The 17,500-nt window shown below is 38.5% G+C and overlaps 1 protein-coding gene across 2 annotated transcripts in view; it reads left to right on the top strand.

Annotated features, from left to right (window-relative positions):
• The window catches only part of LOC138012738 (cytochrome P450 20A1-like), a 30,773-nt gene that overhangs the window by 11,372 nt on the left and 1,901 nt on the right, over positions 1 to 17,500 (top strand). For both annotated transcript variants that reach the window (XM_068859615.1, XM_068859616.1), the window contains exons 8-10: positions 1,379 to 1,433; positions 12,246 to 12,366; positions 15,038 to 15,149. In XM_068859615.1, the coding sequence (XP_068715716.1) occupies positions 1,379 to 1,433; positions 12,246 to 12,366; positions 15,038 to 15,149 (288 nt within the window). The remainder of the gene's footprint in view (positions 1 to 1,378; positions 1,434 to 12,245; positions 12,367 to 15,037; positions 15,150 to 17,500) is intronic.

Below are 17,500 nucleotides of genomic sequence, written 5' to 3'. Positions count from 1 at the left end.
AGCCATTCCTAATCTGCTAATGGTTCTTCCACTTAGGGTTCCGTGTAGTTCTGGGTTTCAGTGCTAGCGCTGGCTGACTCGTCGAGACGGGCAACTACTCGCCTCACATTCTTTTTTTTAAATCGCCAATTTATTCACTTCCAGATTCAGAGGCACTTTCCTTGATGATAAATATAGGCATGATTGATTTTTTTGTGACTGAAAAATACCAAAAACGATCGCTGAGCAATACCTTAGCATTGATTAGTAAGAAAAGATAAGACCTACGCCAACAAGCATTGCTGAATCTACGTCACAGCGAGCCCGTGAAGTCCTGACCAGCGGAAGGGGTGTATCAAATAAAAGTAGGATTGAAAAAATGTAGAAAATTCGCCTCTGGCTGGAATTGAAAAATTCTTTCGCCAAAGTTCATTTTTTAATATGGACTTTCGAATAGGAAACTAAAACTTTTTAGGTTATGGGCACTTTAAGTAGTTAACTACCCTATTACTATTATTCACTGAAGTGGAGGTGCCAGTAGTGGTGGATATTTACCGAGCAGCGAAGCTTTATTGTTTTAGTATTCTACCACACAAGCTGAATAAAAAGTGAATCGAGAAACTACTTTATTTTTGTAAAATGTGGTCCAAAATTTCAAATCTCATCCAAATGCTATTCAGAGGTGGATAGTACTTGGCTAATAAAATCTGAGTTAGCCAATCAGCGCACACGTAGAGCACTATTCACTTGTGTACTATATACTTACTATAACATTATTCTGTAGGTTTTCTTTGGTTATCTGTCTGTTCACATCTGATCTCATGAATAAGTGCTTCATTTAAAGTAGCATTGGTCATTCTTAGCTGAATTCAAACATATTACTCATGTTTTTTACAAATTCGTTGCTAATAGGGGCCATTTATTGAAGAAGAGGTTTTCACCAATTGTTTTGCCCCAATTTTTTTTTTTTGGGCAAATTGAGGTTGTTTTGGTCATGTTCTAAATCATGTCTTTACTGTAGCTTATGACATAGTTCACATGTTTTCCTTTCAAAACAAGTTTTGTTTTGCATACAGCCAAGTTCAAATATAAAGTACTGAAAGTCTGTGGTGGGCTCAGTAAAGGATAGCAGATAAAGAGAAGGGCTAATAGGGTCTCTTTATGCAGGATTTATTTCTTAAAGAAACATCAAAGTTGCTTTGATTTGGATCTTTGTATGGGCAAAATCATAAAAACAAACTCATATAAATATATCTACCTTGGTTTGGGCTTTATATTTCTTGTTTGTCTCAAATGCATTTTGTACCTTGCTGGGAGGAGGGAAGTCCTCAGTCTTGTGCTTGACTAGACTTCTCTTGGTCCATGACCCATGCTTTTAAATGTATGTCTTTGCTTGCAGATCTGTGATAACATAGTAACGTTTCTCATTGGAGGGTTTCACACAACAGGATACAGTAAGTGCTGTTTTTTTGCGATGCCACAATGTTCTTATAATTATTTTGGGCATTTGTCACATATGTATTGTATCTGTATTGTCTTCCTAATGGCTCAGTGGTTGACCATGTTTAACTGAATCTTGAGTATGTCAAATTTAAAGTTGGCAAGGACAGCAAAGGACTTTGTTTGATCATGAATGGGCCAGAGCTTTGACAAGCAAGGGGGAGTTGTATGTGACATTCTTGATTTCAGCTTTTGATCTCCTTGAGCATACTCTTCTCCTAATGATCCTAAATTAGTATGGTGGGGGAGGGAACTTTATTGGTGTGATGATTTATCTAGTTAACCGGCAATAGCAGTGGACTTGTTATTGGCTGCCTGTCACACACACTTATGTATAGTGAATGTACCAAATGTTTAGTTGTGGGAACTGTTGTTTATGGTTTAGTAAAAGAAAGCGACAAAGGAAAGGAAACATACTTTGGCCTCACAGGAGACCCATTCAAGACAATGTGTTTACTCTTTGGTCATCATATTAATCTTTCTTGCACGGTGAGTGCTCGTCTAAATTCTTCAAGAATTTCTGCATCACATGGGGGAACTATATCAGATGTGAAAGTAGTGGTGTCCGGCTCTCAGAACATGATCTCTTCATTTACAGGCTTGGCATCTCCCTCTCAAGGAGGTTAATTCAGCTTCAATTGCCAGTCATCTGTATGCGACGCCGTATTGGGGGTTATTGCGAACAATACAATTGCATGCTTTTAAAACTTCAAATATTTATTTATTTATTTATTTGCAATTTAATGAGTAAAGATAGATGGCAAACGTTATATTTCATATGACAAGTTTCTTGTCGCCATTGCAAATTTCAAATATTCATTTCAAACTTGCGTTTGCGTTATCATTTTTTTTTTTCATCATGACATCCTCCAAATAAACAGTCCAAACTGTCCACAGTTCGGTAGCCTGCGTGAAGGCCCAATGGTGGGAGAGGAAAGCTGTCATTCAATCCCCAACTCCAGTACCTCAGAGAGCCTGCTCACAGGCTAACACTTCATGTGCCTAACTTAATTTCGTATGGTATGATGCAACGCGCGCCTCAATCTGGACGGTATCAATCTGATTGATCAATCTTGATCAATTAAGAGTTTAAAAACTCTCAAGTTGTCGCTCTTGGAAGCCTGTCTCTTGAATATGCTTTTTGTGCTTGGGATCCTATACTACTCTGGTAACTCGAGTGTCTCTTACATGCTTAATGTCCTGGATTGGCCACTAGTTTCTGTGCGTCGGTAGTGTCAACAGCTAAATTTCATGTATAACTCCTGCTACATGTATAACCTTAATGGGGTGGATCTCTCAAACTCAAACAAGACGATCTAGTGATCTGGTATTCAACCACCTCTCTCCCTTTACTGATACATTTAAATTTTCTTTCTTCCCACATAAAATTCCCGTTTCGAACGGCCTCCCTCAAAGAGGTTCATTCCCCAAACCGTATTGCCTTTAGCTTATACCTTAGTGGCCTGACCTCACTTGGCTTTTGCAGCTAATAGATACTAACATCATCACGATTTTGTTGTTGTAATTGATTATTTGATTATTTATTTCTATTATTTATAGATGTGATTTGTGTAATTGCATAATGTGTCAAGCTTGGAACTCTCGTTGTAGAAGATTGATTATTTATATTTACATCTTAGTTATATCGGTTGTTATGGAAACAAGAAAAGGAACTTGATGTAAGTGTCTAGTCGTTTTAGCACTGGAGCACTAATTGGGGACACTGGAAACTGAAATTAACAATTAACGCAAATCAAGTCAAACGTAGGTTTTTGAGGAGAGGGGAAACCGGAGTACCCGGAGATAACCTCTCGTTGCAGAGTAGAGAACCAAAAAGCGTTGCCGATCAATAAAACAGAAACAGAGAGAAACAGAGAGAACTCAAGCTTTGGTTAACCTTATAGCGAGGCAGGCGAATAGACTTGCATCAGAATGACAGTGGTACATCTTGCGAGGTTGAAATCTTGACGTCACCCACGAGTCTTAATGCCTCGAGAAGCATAAACACCTCCGCGAACACAAACCCCTCACCCTTGTGTTCAAGGAGGTTGATCGGGAAGTGTAACTCAGGCACTATTGCCATCAATTCTGACTTCACTCCCTCAAGATTTCGATGTAAAAATAGTTTATTAGGAGTACGCCAGTCAGTCTGCTAAGCAAAGGAAGCCCAGAAAAACTACCTCATTAAAGAACATCGATAACAGACCCATAATACTCAATGTCCAAGCAAAAGATTTTGCAAGTCTAACCTTTCCATTCAGTGTGAGGCTGTACGTGCAAAGACAATGCAAAACAAAGCCTTTATTCCTCACGGACTCCATAATGGACGCTGAGTTAAAAAGGTGACTAAGAAAATGATTCTTACAAACTGAATACTATGTGAGAGTGAAAATTACCTTGGTTTCATAGGTTAAAATTACATACTAAGAATAAAGTATCAATGAATCTATTCGATTGTGCCGTGCCATATACCAAAAAAACCCCAAAACCACTCATAAGATGTGGCCAAAAAAATTGTGGAAATGTATTCCTCATCTAATGAAGCGGCACCAGACCCTGAAGAAAGGGCAGTATTACGTTGTTGTACCTGGGGAGAAATTACATGATAAATACGGTTTGCACCTATTCAGACTACCAAAGAAAAAAAAACTCGATCGGGAAGAAGTAATGAGGACGACTGGCAGAAGTAGAATGTTGAAAATCCTCCCGCCAAATCCCTAAATAATCCTAACCTATCCCATACCCAATGCCAATTTGTCCCATTATTTCTTCAGATCATCATACGGACAATTTTACATCGAAGTTCATATTCACCGGAGTGAAATGAAGGAATCCTTCAAACCTTGTGAATATCATCATTTCATCCTCTGGGGACCAACTGCCTGCTATTTCAAAAAGATTGCTAAATTTATGCCATTTAAATGCACGGTCAACGGTCAATAAACAACAAATCATTGGATGTTAAAGACTTCGTTGTGGACATAAGGTTGATATTATGGCTTTAACTGAGACTTGGCTTCGTTCTGGTAATGAATCTGATTATGTTGTGCGCGATATTTGTCCAAATGGCTATTTATTTATGTACACCAACTAAGGATCACTGGCATTGGGGGTGGAGTGGGCTTGTTATATATCAACACTTTATGGTTGGACAAATCTGATTCTAAATCTTTCGGCAAATCTTTTGAATCTATGGAGACGAACCTCTGATCAAATTCTACGCCAGCAAGACTTACTTACCTTCCACCTTCTTCATCGTTGTCATTTTTTGATGAATTCTCTTCACTACTGTAGCATGTTTGTATTCCCCCTGGTAACATCATCATAATTGGTGATTTTAATAAACGTGTGGGCATTCCTGACGATATTGCTGCATGTAAGTTCAACAATCTTCTTGGTATTTTCAACCGTAAACAGCATGTTGCATCTTCTACACATAAGAATGGACATACCTTAGACCTGATTGTAACTAGATGTAATGACTTGTCTGTATCTAATGTATCTGTTGTAGATCCTGGTATTTCCGACCATTCTGCACTATTATTATTCACCCTCAGTGTATCTAAACCACCGCTCCCAAGAAAAGAAGTTACTTTTTGCAAACGTCTCAACACCGACAGTGATCAATTTCATCAAGATTTGCTATCTTCTCCTTTACTATCTCAATCAGCATTGACTCTTCAAGATCTCTGTGATCAGTATGATGCTGTAGTATCTTCCCTGCTTGACAACCACACTCCTCTTCAGAGAAAGTCCATCGTTATTCGACCATCTGCACCGTAGTACAGCAAGGAAATTGTCCAGCATAAAATGGTTGGGTGAAGATTAGAGGGGCGATGGTGCAAATCAGGGCTTGATGTAGATCGTCAGAAATATCTTGACCGATGTAAGCTACTGAAGGATCTTATTTATTCCACCACGATGAAATACTATACGTCTCTGATTGAAGAAGCTGGTGTTGATCAAAAGCCACTCTTTCGTTTAATTGATTTTGTACTTCATTGCAAGCCTTCTAAAGTCTGTCCTACTGCCGCCTCAAGTGTTGAGCTTGCTAGAAATTTTGTGAATTCTTTAATGATAAAATGACGACTATCAGGAGTGAACTTCCACCAATTGATCCAATACAGTCTGAAGCGTTTCATCATTTGATCATAACTTCGTTGACAGCGAACTAGTTTTTGAGCCAACTACAACTGCTGAATTATCTGTTAACGTGGCTAAACTTTCAATGAAGTCATCTCTTCTTGATCCTTTACCTTCAAGTCTCTTGATGAAGTGCCTACTTGGCATCTTACTTGTAATTACGACCATTGTTAATATTTATCTGGAGACATCTAGTGTGCTCTTATGCTTGAAGAAGTCTGTAGTTACACCGTTATTAAAGAAACCTCAGCTGGACCATGAGATTATTTCCAACTTCCGTCCAGTCTCTAAACTTTCATTTTTATCAAAGGTTATGGAGAAGGTTTTTGCTATTAGACTAAAATCACATCTGTTCAAAACTCATCTTAATGAACTCGCCTCTGGTCTTTGGAGAAGAAGTCATCACCCCGTCAGACTCAGTTAAGAATATTGGTGCCATCTTAGATAAAACCATGTCCATGTCTTCCCAGATGAATGCTGTATGTAAAAGCTTCAGCTTTTATCCATTGGAAATTTGTGCAGTATGAAACCGTCGCTTTCTACAGTTATACGAGTATGATGGGTCAGAACACTCTTGCAATCTGGAGTTGATAGCAAGACTAGATCTTTATGCACAAATGTTTCAGAGACAACCTTTTTCCATCTTGGACTTTGAGCAAGGAGAAGATGATGAACTGGTTGCTTGTTTGAGCCTTACGCCAATGATGGAAATAATCGCAATAGGAACTACAGAATACAGAATACATTTGACTGACGAGCTGTTGAGCCACTTGAAAATACATCTTACTCGTTCTTTAAACATTGAATTTGACTGACGAGCCGCCGAGCCGTCGAGGCCACTCAAAGATATATCATACTTGTTCTTTAAACATCGAATTTGACTGACGAGCCACTTTTAGAGTTTCAAAAATGACCCTGTATTCTGTAGTTTCTCCTTGAATGCAAGGATGAGTGGTTTGTGTTCGCTGATGTGTTTATGCTTCTCTAGATATTCTGGCTCGTAGGCGGCGTCAAGATAATTTCAACTTTGCTAGATGTACCACTGTCATAGTGAGGCAAATGTCTGTTCGACTGCCTTGCAATAAATGGTTTAATCTGTAGATAAGGGCCTATCTTGTAAAAAAGCACCCGGATATGTTAAGGTACCTGCAAGAATCTTAAAGCACAGACTATCAGCCACGACCAATAACAATGATAATGATGATGGTGATAATGATAATGATAATAATAATGATAATAATAAAGACTATTTATGTGTCAGAATTATCTAGTTTACAAATATGTATGTAAGCTAATGATGGACGCCTATCTACCTATCTGTACACTATAAAGAAAAATCTCGGAAGACTAATCAATTTATAAACCCCCACTCATTCTGAGACTATATCCTGATCTGTTGCAATTAAAAAGTTCTACTATGTATCTAGGACATAAGTTGTTCTTAACTTTATACATTAGAATTGCAATGTCTTGCAGTCTTCTATTGAGTAGAGTGGGTAGTTTAGCCCTAACTAGGAGTTGGTTATATGTGCTACTCTTATCATGATATATTGCATGCCCTCAATACTTTCTCCTGTAACGTTTTCACCTTTCTACTATCTGATAATCTACAAAAATGCCATATTATGTGGCAATAGGTTAATTCGGATAAATGGAATGTTTTATAAATTTTTTATTTAGCACTGGTAGGTAAAAGATTCCTTAACCTCATAAGAACTCCAACTTTTCTTGCCACCCTCTTTGATAATAACTTTTTTAACGTGAATGTCAAACCTTAAATTTTCATCAGAGATAGCACCTGAGAGATTGATTTCAGACGTACTTTTTACGACATTATTCATGATATTGTAATGTTCAGTTTGTTATTTCTTTCTTTTGGCGGTCCGAGTTTTATTGATTGAAACGTGTCTTGGTTGCATTTTAACAAGTTTTGTTTGTACCAACTTGAGGTTATATTTCCTCCTTCTGTAAGTACATTTTGCACTTCATCAATTGTCTGTCCTGCTGTATAAATCTGGTGGTCGTCTGCGTACATCATTATATTGTTGTTTGTTATGTTATTTTCCTGGGGTCGGTTCCTGAAAGGTGTGATAACTCTATTCCAGGGATAAATGTGCCTTATTCCAGGAATACTTTTATCCCCGGAATAAATTCTGTTCAGTTAGAATAGCAGATTTATCTCTGGAGCCCGGCTCTGGAGTAACTGTTATATCAGGTATAATTTATTCCTCCTTCCGGCCCCAGGTCATTTTGGTACCGGTATATATTCCAAATTAAGGGACCATAGTTTGGACCCTTGAGGGCACCCTCTGTCCATTTTTGCCATTCGCTGGTAATTTCCTTTCCAATTTTAACGCTGTTCATTCTTTCTGAAAAAAACGACCACAACAAACCAAGAGCACTGTCTTTGAAGCCATATCCTTTTAATTTTGCCAGTTATAACGGCGGATGTAGGGAATCAAATGTCTTTGATAGGTCTGACGAGAGCACTCCAACCACCTTTTCATCATCAAGTGAATACTTCCAGTCCTCTACAAGCTTGAGTAGTGTTGTGATATAGCTATTCCTTTTACGATATGCAGTTAAGCTGTTATCAAGGAAGGGTTCAATGAAATCTGTTACTTGCTCAGCGAGCAGTTTCTTAAATACTTTATCCGCAGTCGACAGAACAGTAACGTAAACCGACCTGCAATTCTTTACGTGTTTTTGAGCGTCCTTTTTTATAAACAGGAACCCAGTCCCCCTTTCCATTCAGCCAGCTAACTTTCATCCTCTTTAAATTCTTGTAGATTTTAGTCATGGATAGTTCCAGTTCCTTGCTCGCCAATTTTAATATTTTTGGAGAGATACCATCATGACCTCTCCTTTTGTCTTTCTTTAACAGTGCAAGAGACTTTTCCACTTCATTCTGTATCAGTTTACTAAATTGAAATTGTCAACCATTGACAATTCCTTTTTTTAAAAAAGAAGCGAATAAGCAAGAAGGCAAAAGAAATGGACAGTGGAAGCGAAAAGCAAAATAAACTATACGTTTTGTCCGTTTTTTCCCCCTTGGGTGAAAAGGCATAGTGAAAGCAAATGAACAAGACAGAAACAGGTTTTCAAAAATGTAGAGAAGTTATTTATATCTCATTAATTTTTTTGATTTTTTGGAGACTCAGGTCTAAAAGGAGTGTATAAAGCAGAAAGGGTTCCCATTTCGTCTTGACAGTAGAAGCATTGTTTTCTATTAGATAAACGTGTTTAAAATAAAGCAAAAAAAAAAAGTGTAAATTGGTGGTATGTTCTCTCAAGTGGCCTTGATTCTCCAAAATTTCTTTTGTTTCAAATCCTCTTCAGTTCAATCTCTAGCTAGAGATATTTTCGTATACTTGCGTTTCTTCCGGCCACTTGCTTCTATTCATCTGTCATATAGGCCGGGGACGTCATTAGCCTTCACTCTCATCCTTTTCTGAAGTGCATGATCATCGATTATGCTTCAAGTAGCATAATCCAGTATGCATACTGTTCGTCCGGTGCCGGTTTCAAAAATTCCTGCGACGTGCCACAGGGTACAAGTTATGTGTTGTAAAAAGCTCTCCTCATCCATATTCTTATAACTCCTTATTTTGTTAGCATGATATGCATCACTTTCTTTCAAAACACCATAAACCATCGCGTGATCACTGATGCTAGGGTCAAAGTGTCATGTTCCTTGAAAAGTTCTGGTTTACTGGTTTATTAGTCAAAATAATATCTAATAGTGTCTGACTAGATTCTGTGACTTTTGTAGGCTTATCTATTAGACATAATAGGCCGTGTATATCCTCAAGGTCCGTTAAAATATTTCCTTCCTTGCTCTCAGGATTCAGACAATTAAGATCTAGATCTGCAGTTACCATTAAAAGTTGTGTTTGTATGTCGTTTAAGTCTTCCTCAACTCTGATATAATAATCAATGCCAACATAATTATTTTGGTGGTCTATATATTCCAATAACAATATAATCATATCGGCCATAAGTCTTGATTGAATAACAAGTGTTTCGAATGTATTGTCATTCTTTTTAGGCGTAAGTCTTTTTATTGGTAAATGAGACGAAAAGTAGGTCATTGTCCATCCCCAGCCTTTTACTTGGTCGTTTCGATACAGATTGTAACCCTTCAATTTAACGAGGCTCAAAATAGTTCCTCCTTTTTACAAACAAATACACAGTTTCTTTCTTAGATACAGTTAGGGTAATCACATCAAGACGAAATTTGGCCAGGGTATTAAGTACCCATCGTAGATTTCTCACATTATATTTTCATCCAAAACAACGTTACCATGGCAACGATATTAGGCATTTCTCTGAGCCTTAAATCAACTTATGTCTTTTTGAGGAAATGGGACGGTGAAATTTTCCCATGCAGTTTTACCAGATAATGTTAATGGAGCACTGATGGAGAGGGGGGTGGGGGTAAAATGAGCGCACCGTCGACCTCAGGTTTGTCAGTTGAATTACTGTTACGAGTTATCGACGTTAAATATCGTTGCTTTACTTTACTTTCTTTTACCAAGCAAACATGGAAGCAGCAAAAGCTGCAACAATACCCATTTATTTCTACTTTTTCTTTACGGAGTTCCCAACAATGCCATTTAGCTCCCCTACCTATTATATAGGCCTCAAACAACCCGAAATTCCTTCACTCGCTCTGACGAATTGCTGAACCTCAAGACGTCAGCCATTTTATCTTTAGGCAGTGGCAATTCGACATTCAGCACGTTGGATAAAGTCAAATTTGAGGGATTTACTCTGCCACCAACACAGAACCACAGTTTGTTCAGTTTCTTAACCTCATCAGGTTCATTTGTTTGTTTTTCCAAGCCATGTGAATCGAATGCTAAGGTCAAAAGTTGAACGACCTCGTACAAAGTATAATTAACAATTATTCCATAAGCGCGCGTTGGATATGAGATGGTAAATAGCCAACGAGGCGCGTAGCGCCGAGTTGGCTATAACCAGTCTCATATCCAACAAGCGCGAATGGAATAATGGTTTTATTAAATTCCTTCAACTCCAAAAATTTGGAAGTACGAAATACGAGCGGAAAAAGAGAAATCGAAAAAAACTTGATGAGAACTGATGCGATGTTGTGTAATACCTTGTTGTCAGACAGACGCAGGCTCATCACAAAAACATTTCTTGCCTTTTCGCTTACTTCTAAACGTCGGAATTGATCCAAACTTTCCACAAAAAAAGTTTTTTTTGTCCTTTTTGGCTTTATTCAAAGAGAAATTTGGCATTCCGACGAAAACATTTTTAGTTTAGCAACGCTTAACGCAATCATTTACCATATAAGGTCAAACCAAGGTATACGAGCTGATAACCGAGATTGAGTGAACCAAATCGAAAAAAACTTGATGAGAACTGATGCGATGTTGTGTAATACCTTGTTGTCAGACAGACGCAGGCTCATCACAAAAACATTTCTTGCCTTTTCGCTTACTTCTAAACGTCGGAATTGATGATCAAACCAAGGTATACGAGCTGATAACCGAGATTGAGTGAACCAATCAGAACACGCGAAATGCATTTTCCGAGGTTGAGAATTTAATAATCAAGTTTATTGTTATCATTGCCATAACAACTAGTTCCCAACACTTTAATTAATCACTTCATAAATTTAATTAATAAATTTGCCCCCCCCCCCCCATCTGCCTTTATATGCTGATGGCTGATGACAGCGGATTTGATTTGTGTTTAATATTATTAAGTTATTATAAATGCGCATCCTTAGTGTTTTTATTGTTTGTAACGCGTTTAGTTCAGGGCAATTGATGAAAACTGTCACACGGTTCGAAACATCAGAGAATATTCCGGAGTATTCTGTTGTACTTTGCATGTGAGAACTTTCTAGTGTTGCAATGGTCAGTTTCCATCAGGCAGCATTAGTTAGCAATACTAAAATAAATATGTATTGTAATGTACAAAAATATAGTTGATTTAGAAACTTCTAGAAAACAAGAAAAACTGTGGAAATTCTGTCCTGTAAGTGAAAAATGATAAAAGACGAAGAAGAAGAGGAAGAGTGATAGAAGAAGCGATTTCCCGTGAGACTGAAGAGGCGGCAGTTGTTGTGGACAAGTGGTTTTAGTTCCTAACTTGAAAGGACTGAATTATTGCAATTGTCAAGAAAAGAGCTTTGCTAGCGATCTGTTAAGTAGTTATACCTTAAGTTGTTGTAAGGTAGTAGTTTTTCCTGTAAGCCAGTAAATGCAAGTTGTAGAGTTCACACTTCCAGTAGTTATATTTTGTTAATAGTGAGGAAATCGCTAGTTCTGTTGTCTTTCTGTTGGTACTGAATTGCCGTAACAGAATAAGCAGTAAATTTCAAGGTGAAAGGTGGTGATAAAGGCGGCCACCATGGGAAGCAAAAGCAGGCAGTTGAAAACAATTTAATTCGAGAAAGCCAGTGGTAAATTACTGAAAAGCTGTAGCAAAAACCAGGGGCCCGGGATACAGCGTGGAGTTTGAGATTGCCGAGATGGCAAGCTTTGTTTAACTGAAGATTGGTTGTTGAAGTTTTTCTGTCATCAGATCCTATTGTTTTCAATAAGTTATTGACGAAGATAATGTGGTAACTAAATCTCTTATTTTTTAAGTGATGACATGGTGTTTATACTACCTGACAAAACATCCAGAGATTCAAGAAAAAGTTTACGAAGAAGTGACAGAAGTTTTGGGAGATGAAGATATTAAACCACAAGTGGCTTCCGAACTGAAGTAAGTGCAGTTATTTTATTTTGCCTCAAGAGAATATATAGAGGCCCTTAAAAAATTCCTGTTGAATCGCACAAGTTCACCGAGCAAGTGTAAAAGAAAAAAGGCCATTTCAGAGTCAACTGTCAATAGCCAGCAAGTATGAATCACCTTAAAATTAAAAAACCGTGGGGAAACTTTGTCGGTTCAAGGTCAGAAAGGGAGGTTTACTGATGTAATTTATTCCACTTTATAAAATAATTAGGATAGTATGTGCACTCTCATTGGTCAAAAGCTGTGCTTAGATGAGAGTATGGAAACACCACAGTGACATCACACGAATTTTGATTGGTTATGTATTGTCAGACGCGCGTTTTGATTGGTTGGTAGGAAATATGAGCGTGTGTCAAGAAAATCTGTTTCAATCAAGAAGTAAAAAAAAAACCAGCATTTTCCTTCATTTGTTTAATTATCTTTGAGAAATATTTTATAGAAGCAATAGAGGACTTTTTTCCTTGTTTCCATAACCTCATCTAAACACTCAGGGGAGTTGGGAGAATTCTCGACAGTTATGCAAACCCGAGACATAGTTCAGGGTTTGCACAACTGTCTTGAATTCTCCCAACTCCCCTCGTGTTTAGATGAGGCTATGGAAACACGGAAAACGTCCTCTGCTTAATTGTCTCTGAAAACGAGATCATTCACATTTTGAGGTATTACATTGAAACACCCCAGCTTGGCTTGGAACAAGAATCGGAAAATATGGCAATGCTGTAATATTATGAAGGACACGAAACAGAGTAAACGCAAAAAACACTTTACTCTCTACTCGACAAGATTATAACTGAACTTGAAAGCTACAAGCAGAATACACAATAAGCTAGGGGACCACGGAAACAGGTCCCTGGAGACACGTACGAATGCATATTATAACACCCTCCCTTATATAGACAAAGGAAAAAAAAAAGAAAATCGACCTCAGTGATAACGCGTTTAAGGTATTAGTGTTCTAAGTGTTCACGGCTTCATGTCAGAACAAAGTCATTTAAGTGCTTTGGCAGAGGTCGCGGATGCTCTGATCGTCTTAGCACCAGCTTGTGTTTGCGAGGTCTCTGCAGTTGAAGGAACTTTAGAGTTGCTCAGAGACGAAACTCCTTGATTCGACACGGGTGGACTAACTTCTCCAGAAGAACTTGTCAGCGACTCGTATGACGGCACAAAACAGGGAGCAGGCACCACTGGCACCTCAGCAGGTCTCGTCTGATAATGGCAGTGACGGCTCATTTGTCAAACGTATGTGAACACGCACAACATTGTGGGGCGTCTCTACCTCGTATGATCTCTCGTCTAGCCGCCTTCGTACAATTCCTTTCTGCCACTTGCGCTTGCCCAACTGGAACATTTTCAATCTCACAGTATCTCCTCTCCTTAACGGATCCAGATCAATAGCACCTCTTTTGTAATACTTAGTTTGTCGCTGTTTGCGCTCTTCAAGCTTGGCTTGGCACCGCGCGTTGTCTGGATCTGCCTGTGGTGCAAGCAGGTTAGCTGTCATTGGTAGAAGACTCCTAGCCCTTCTGTTGAAGAGGCGCTGTGCTTGACTAACTTGGGTCATGTCTGCCTCCTCTTCAAAGCGAGTCTAGGTGCGAAGTTTTTCTTATGCAAATTAGTTTTCATTCATTTGTAAAGTAGAACTAATTACCATCACAAAAACTTCGCACTTAGACTCGCTTTGAAGAGGAAGCAGACATGAACTCGGAAATGGCTTATTGAACTTTCAAACCACTCAGTAGGGAGCAGGTCATATTGTTGGACTCGTGTGTTTCCATAAAAGGACTGATGAATGAAACCATTGGATATCAGTGGGTTAGAGTGTTGAGGTAACCCAGTTGACCCTATTAGCACGAGTTCAGTAAATTTCCGACGAGCTGTGTTTTTTTCCCAACCAGAGGGCCGCAAGAAACAAGTGTGGAAAAAATGTCAGTGAAATATAATATTCCTTTCTAGCATTTTAAATCCGATGAATTAGTGGTACATTTTTCCCACTGATTGTTGAGAGGGCTAGCAAGCGCACAGTTCATTTTTGTTGTTGTTTATAGCCAAATTGGCCTTAGACGCTCAGCTCCTTTGAAATTTCAGTCTACGTGTTTCTGAGGCAACAAAGTAACAGCCCGTTGCGCAGTATTCATTCGGGAGAAAGATGGCAACCTCTTAAACTGCCTTCATGCTACCCAATTTTATTGCAGTTTGGTAACCCTTACAAAGACGATTTTCTTGAACATAATATAGCGGAATCGTTGCTTAAGAATTAGGATGTTCCACTTTCAGATGCCGAGGAAGGTCCAACGCTCAAAACGTCAACTTCCTAATCTCAACTGGGGTGGTCAGTTAAATCGTTTTATACCAAGCGTTTTGTGTTTTCCCCACCTGTCAGGTATTTCACTATCAGTTGGCGACCGTATGCCTTTGCTTAAGGCCGCTACTGAAAGTGAAGTGCCTGCCAATAAAGGCGATTGTCATCAAAAATAAAAACTCGCTCGTTTCGTTAAAATCACACTTTCTTTTGCATACGCCTTTAATGTTCGTGATGTAATTGAGAAAATATCAACAACAACAAAATTGCAAAAAAACGACCCAAAAGTTAACAAGGACAGTAAAGGTTTTTGACTTGTTTAACAGTTTCTTGTGATTTTAGGTACACCCGTCAGGTTATAGATGAGACACTCCGGGCTTCAGTCCTTGCACCTTGGGGTGCCAGAGTGCACGACTTTGATTTACAAGTTGGTGAATATGTCATTCCTAAGGAGGTAGATAGCAATTTTGTTACTTTACTATATATTATGGCAAGCAATTCTCAGGCTAAATATAGCACTCTGATTGGCTGTTTTTTGGTTGGAATTTTACAGTACGGACCATTACCATGGAAATGGTCCGTTTCCGTATTTTTTCTCTTCCCCTTCCTCCCGGGAAAATCAAGTTGAGCGTAACACAAAAAGCTTTTAGAAAAGAATAATTTTTTTTCATCACAACAATTCAACAATTCAATTATACCATATACCATTTCATCATTGATTCATTTCTCACGGTACTATTAGAACCCACAAATGACCAGCTCCCAACGTCAGTGGCTTCATAGCTCAGTTCGTTAGAGCGTCGCACCGGAATCGCGAGGTCACGGGTTCAAACCCCGTTAAAGTCCTGAATTTTTCAGGCTTCTCTACGCAATTGCAAAAATTGCGCTCATAACTGCGAAGATCATAGCTTCACTTGATTTCATATCCGCAGTTCATATATGATTCATTTCATATACCATTTCATCATTAAGAGTAAGCTTGCTGGCATGAAGCCAGGCTTTTTCCAGCTGTATTAGCTGTCCTATTACACTGGTTTCAAGTTACTTCGTTACTAATTGATGCGTACTCTTTGTAGTACCCAGGATTACAGAGGTTATTTTCTCGCTATGAAAAGAGCGACAATAGAGCGAGTCGCTTTTTTCATAACGAGAAAATAACCTCTGGAATCCAGGGTATCTCTGTAGCCGCAAGAAAACCAAATCTGCGAAGGCTACTGGTATTTTATATGGTCACAAACAATCACAGTAGTTTACAGCCTGTTTAACAGACTCTTTTCCCAACCGCTGGTTCTAAAACTGGAGAGTTTAAAAAGTAAACAAGCGTGTAAATTTCATGGTCGAGAAAACGAAAATACGGTGAATAAACTTGAAACCGAGAATTACAAACCTTATCCAGAGGTGATTTCTCCAAGTCGTGCAAACGTTGAATGGCCCAAGAAAAGAAAGACAACCAGACGGCTCAGGAACTCTTGAATAAAAACTCTAAAAAAATACAGGGAAGCCAAGAAGGGACATGGATGGACAAAACTGCAGAGGATTGAAATGGATGGAATCTGGGTAAATTTGAAAAACGTCTGCCCACCTTTTTTCAAATTTATATCAGTCTATATCAAAATGTCATTTACACAGCTGGAAAATCATTCTCAGCTGTTATGTGGCCGTGAAATTGCAAATGAAAGACTCTTGCTTTGCCAATCTGACGTTTAGAGCTCATAATTAACAAAATTAAACAAAATTACCTAAAATAGCGTGACCTAGCCCCTTTAAGCTTCAATTTGAGAAAGAATGCCATACATTGCTTTGTATTTTAAAGCTTTTTACAAATATTATTCATCAATTATCTTTGAAAAATGCGAGGGTTACCCTCACATGGTTCATATGGGGTAGAGAACTAACACTTCACATTACACTCTGATCAGTTAAGTCTGTTGAAATATAAGTGCTACACGGCTAACTTTTGTAAAAACGTAACCCTTCCAAAATTACAAGGATTTGTGTGGAGTCACTGAAGCATGAAAGGGCCAATATCTCACCCCCAAATTGCAATAAAATGCTGATTTTTGGTCCTTATTAATTTAAATCTTCCTCCTACCAAGATTATACGGTGCGTTTATAAATTTTATAAAATGGCTAACAAATTTAATAATAATTTCCCTTTGAGGAGGAGACTTCGTTTTGCCCACAAGTGAGCCCGATCAACAGTGCTAGAAATTAACGGTCGTCCGGTTGTCCGAAACGACGAGAAAGTTTACCAGGCGACCAGTTTTTTGGTAACACAAAGCCTGATTGCCCAAAGAAAAAACAACGGACAACCCAGCCACAAATAGAAAGTGAATTAATCATGAGCAGCACCCCACTTACATGTCGCATTTCTATTGTCAATGTCCGATAGTAGTGTGAAGTTAATAATAATTGATTTTGCGCAGCTGAATATTTCTCGTGTTTTGAATATCCGTAGCTTTTCCAAAACATTGTCAGATAGGGAAATGCGACAATCACAAAAATGAAGGCGATGGAGATCGAAAATGCCAAGACTTCCACAGAAAACCACAGGCGCACACTATGAACTATGGGATATTCGAACTTGATCGCCATGCGATTGTATCTCATCACGCCGTGAATTTAATCAACGGGGATTTTCTAATGGGCACCCAACAATTTATCAGGGCAACCAAATTCGCTGGTGGGGTTGCTTGGCTTTTGAAACAGGGACTACGTGGTTCTGTCAGTTGGGGTTTTTAACCTTGTTGTGTTTCGTTTATATTGTTACTTTTGTGAACTACAACAAGTTGCAAAAATAGTGGA

This window comes from Montipora foliosa, chromosome 8 (genome assembly GCF_036669935.1).
Source record: "Montipora foliosa isolate CH-2021 chromosome 8, ASM3666993v2, whole genome shotgun sequence".
NCBI lineage: Eukaryota > Metazoa > Cnidaria > Anthozoa > Scleractinia > Acroporidae > Montipora > Montipora foliosa.
Note: the sequence above shows the minus strand (reverse complement) of the source record. Positions and strands in the feature narration are given on the sequence as shown.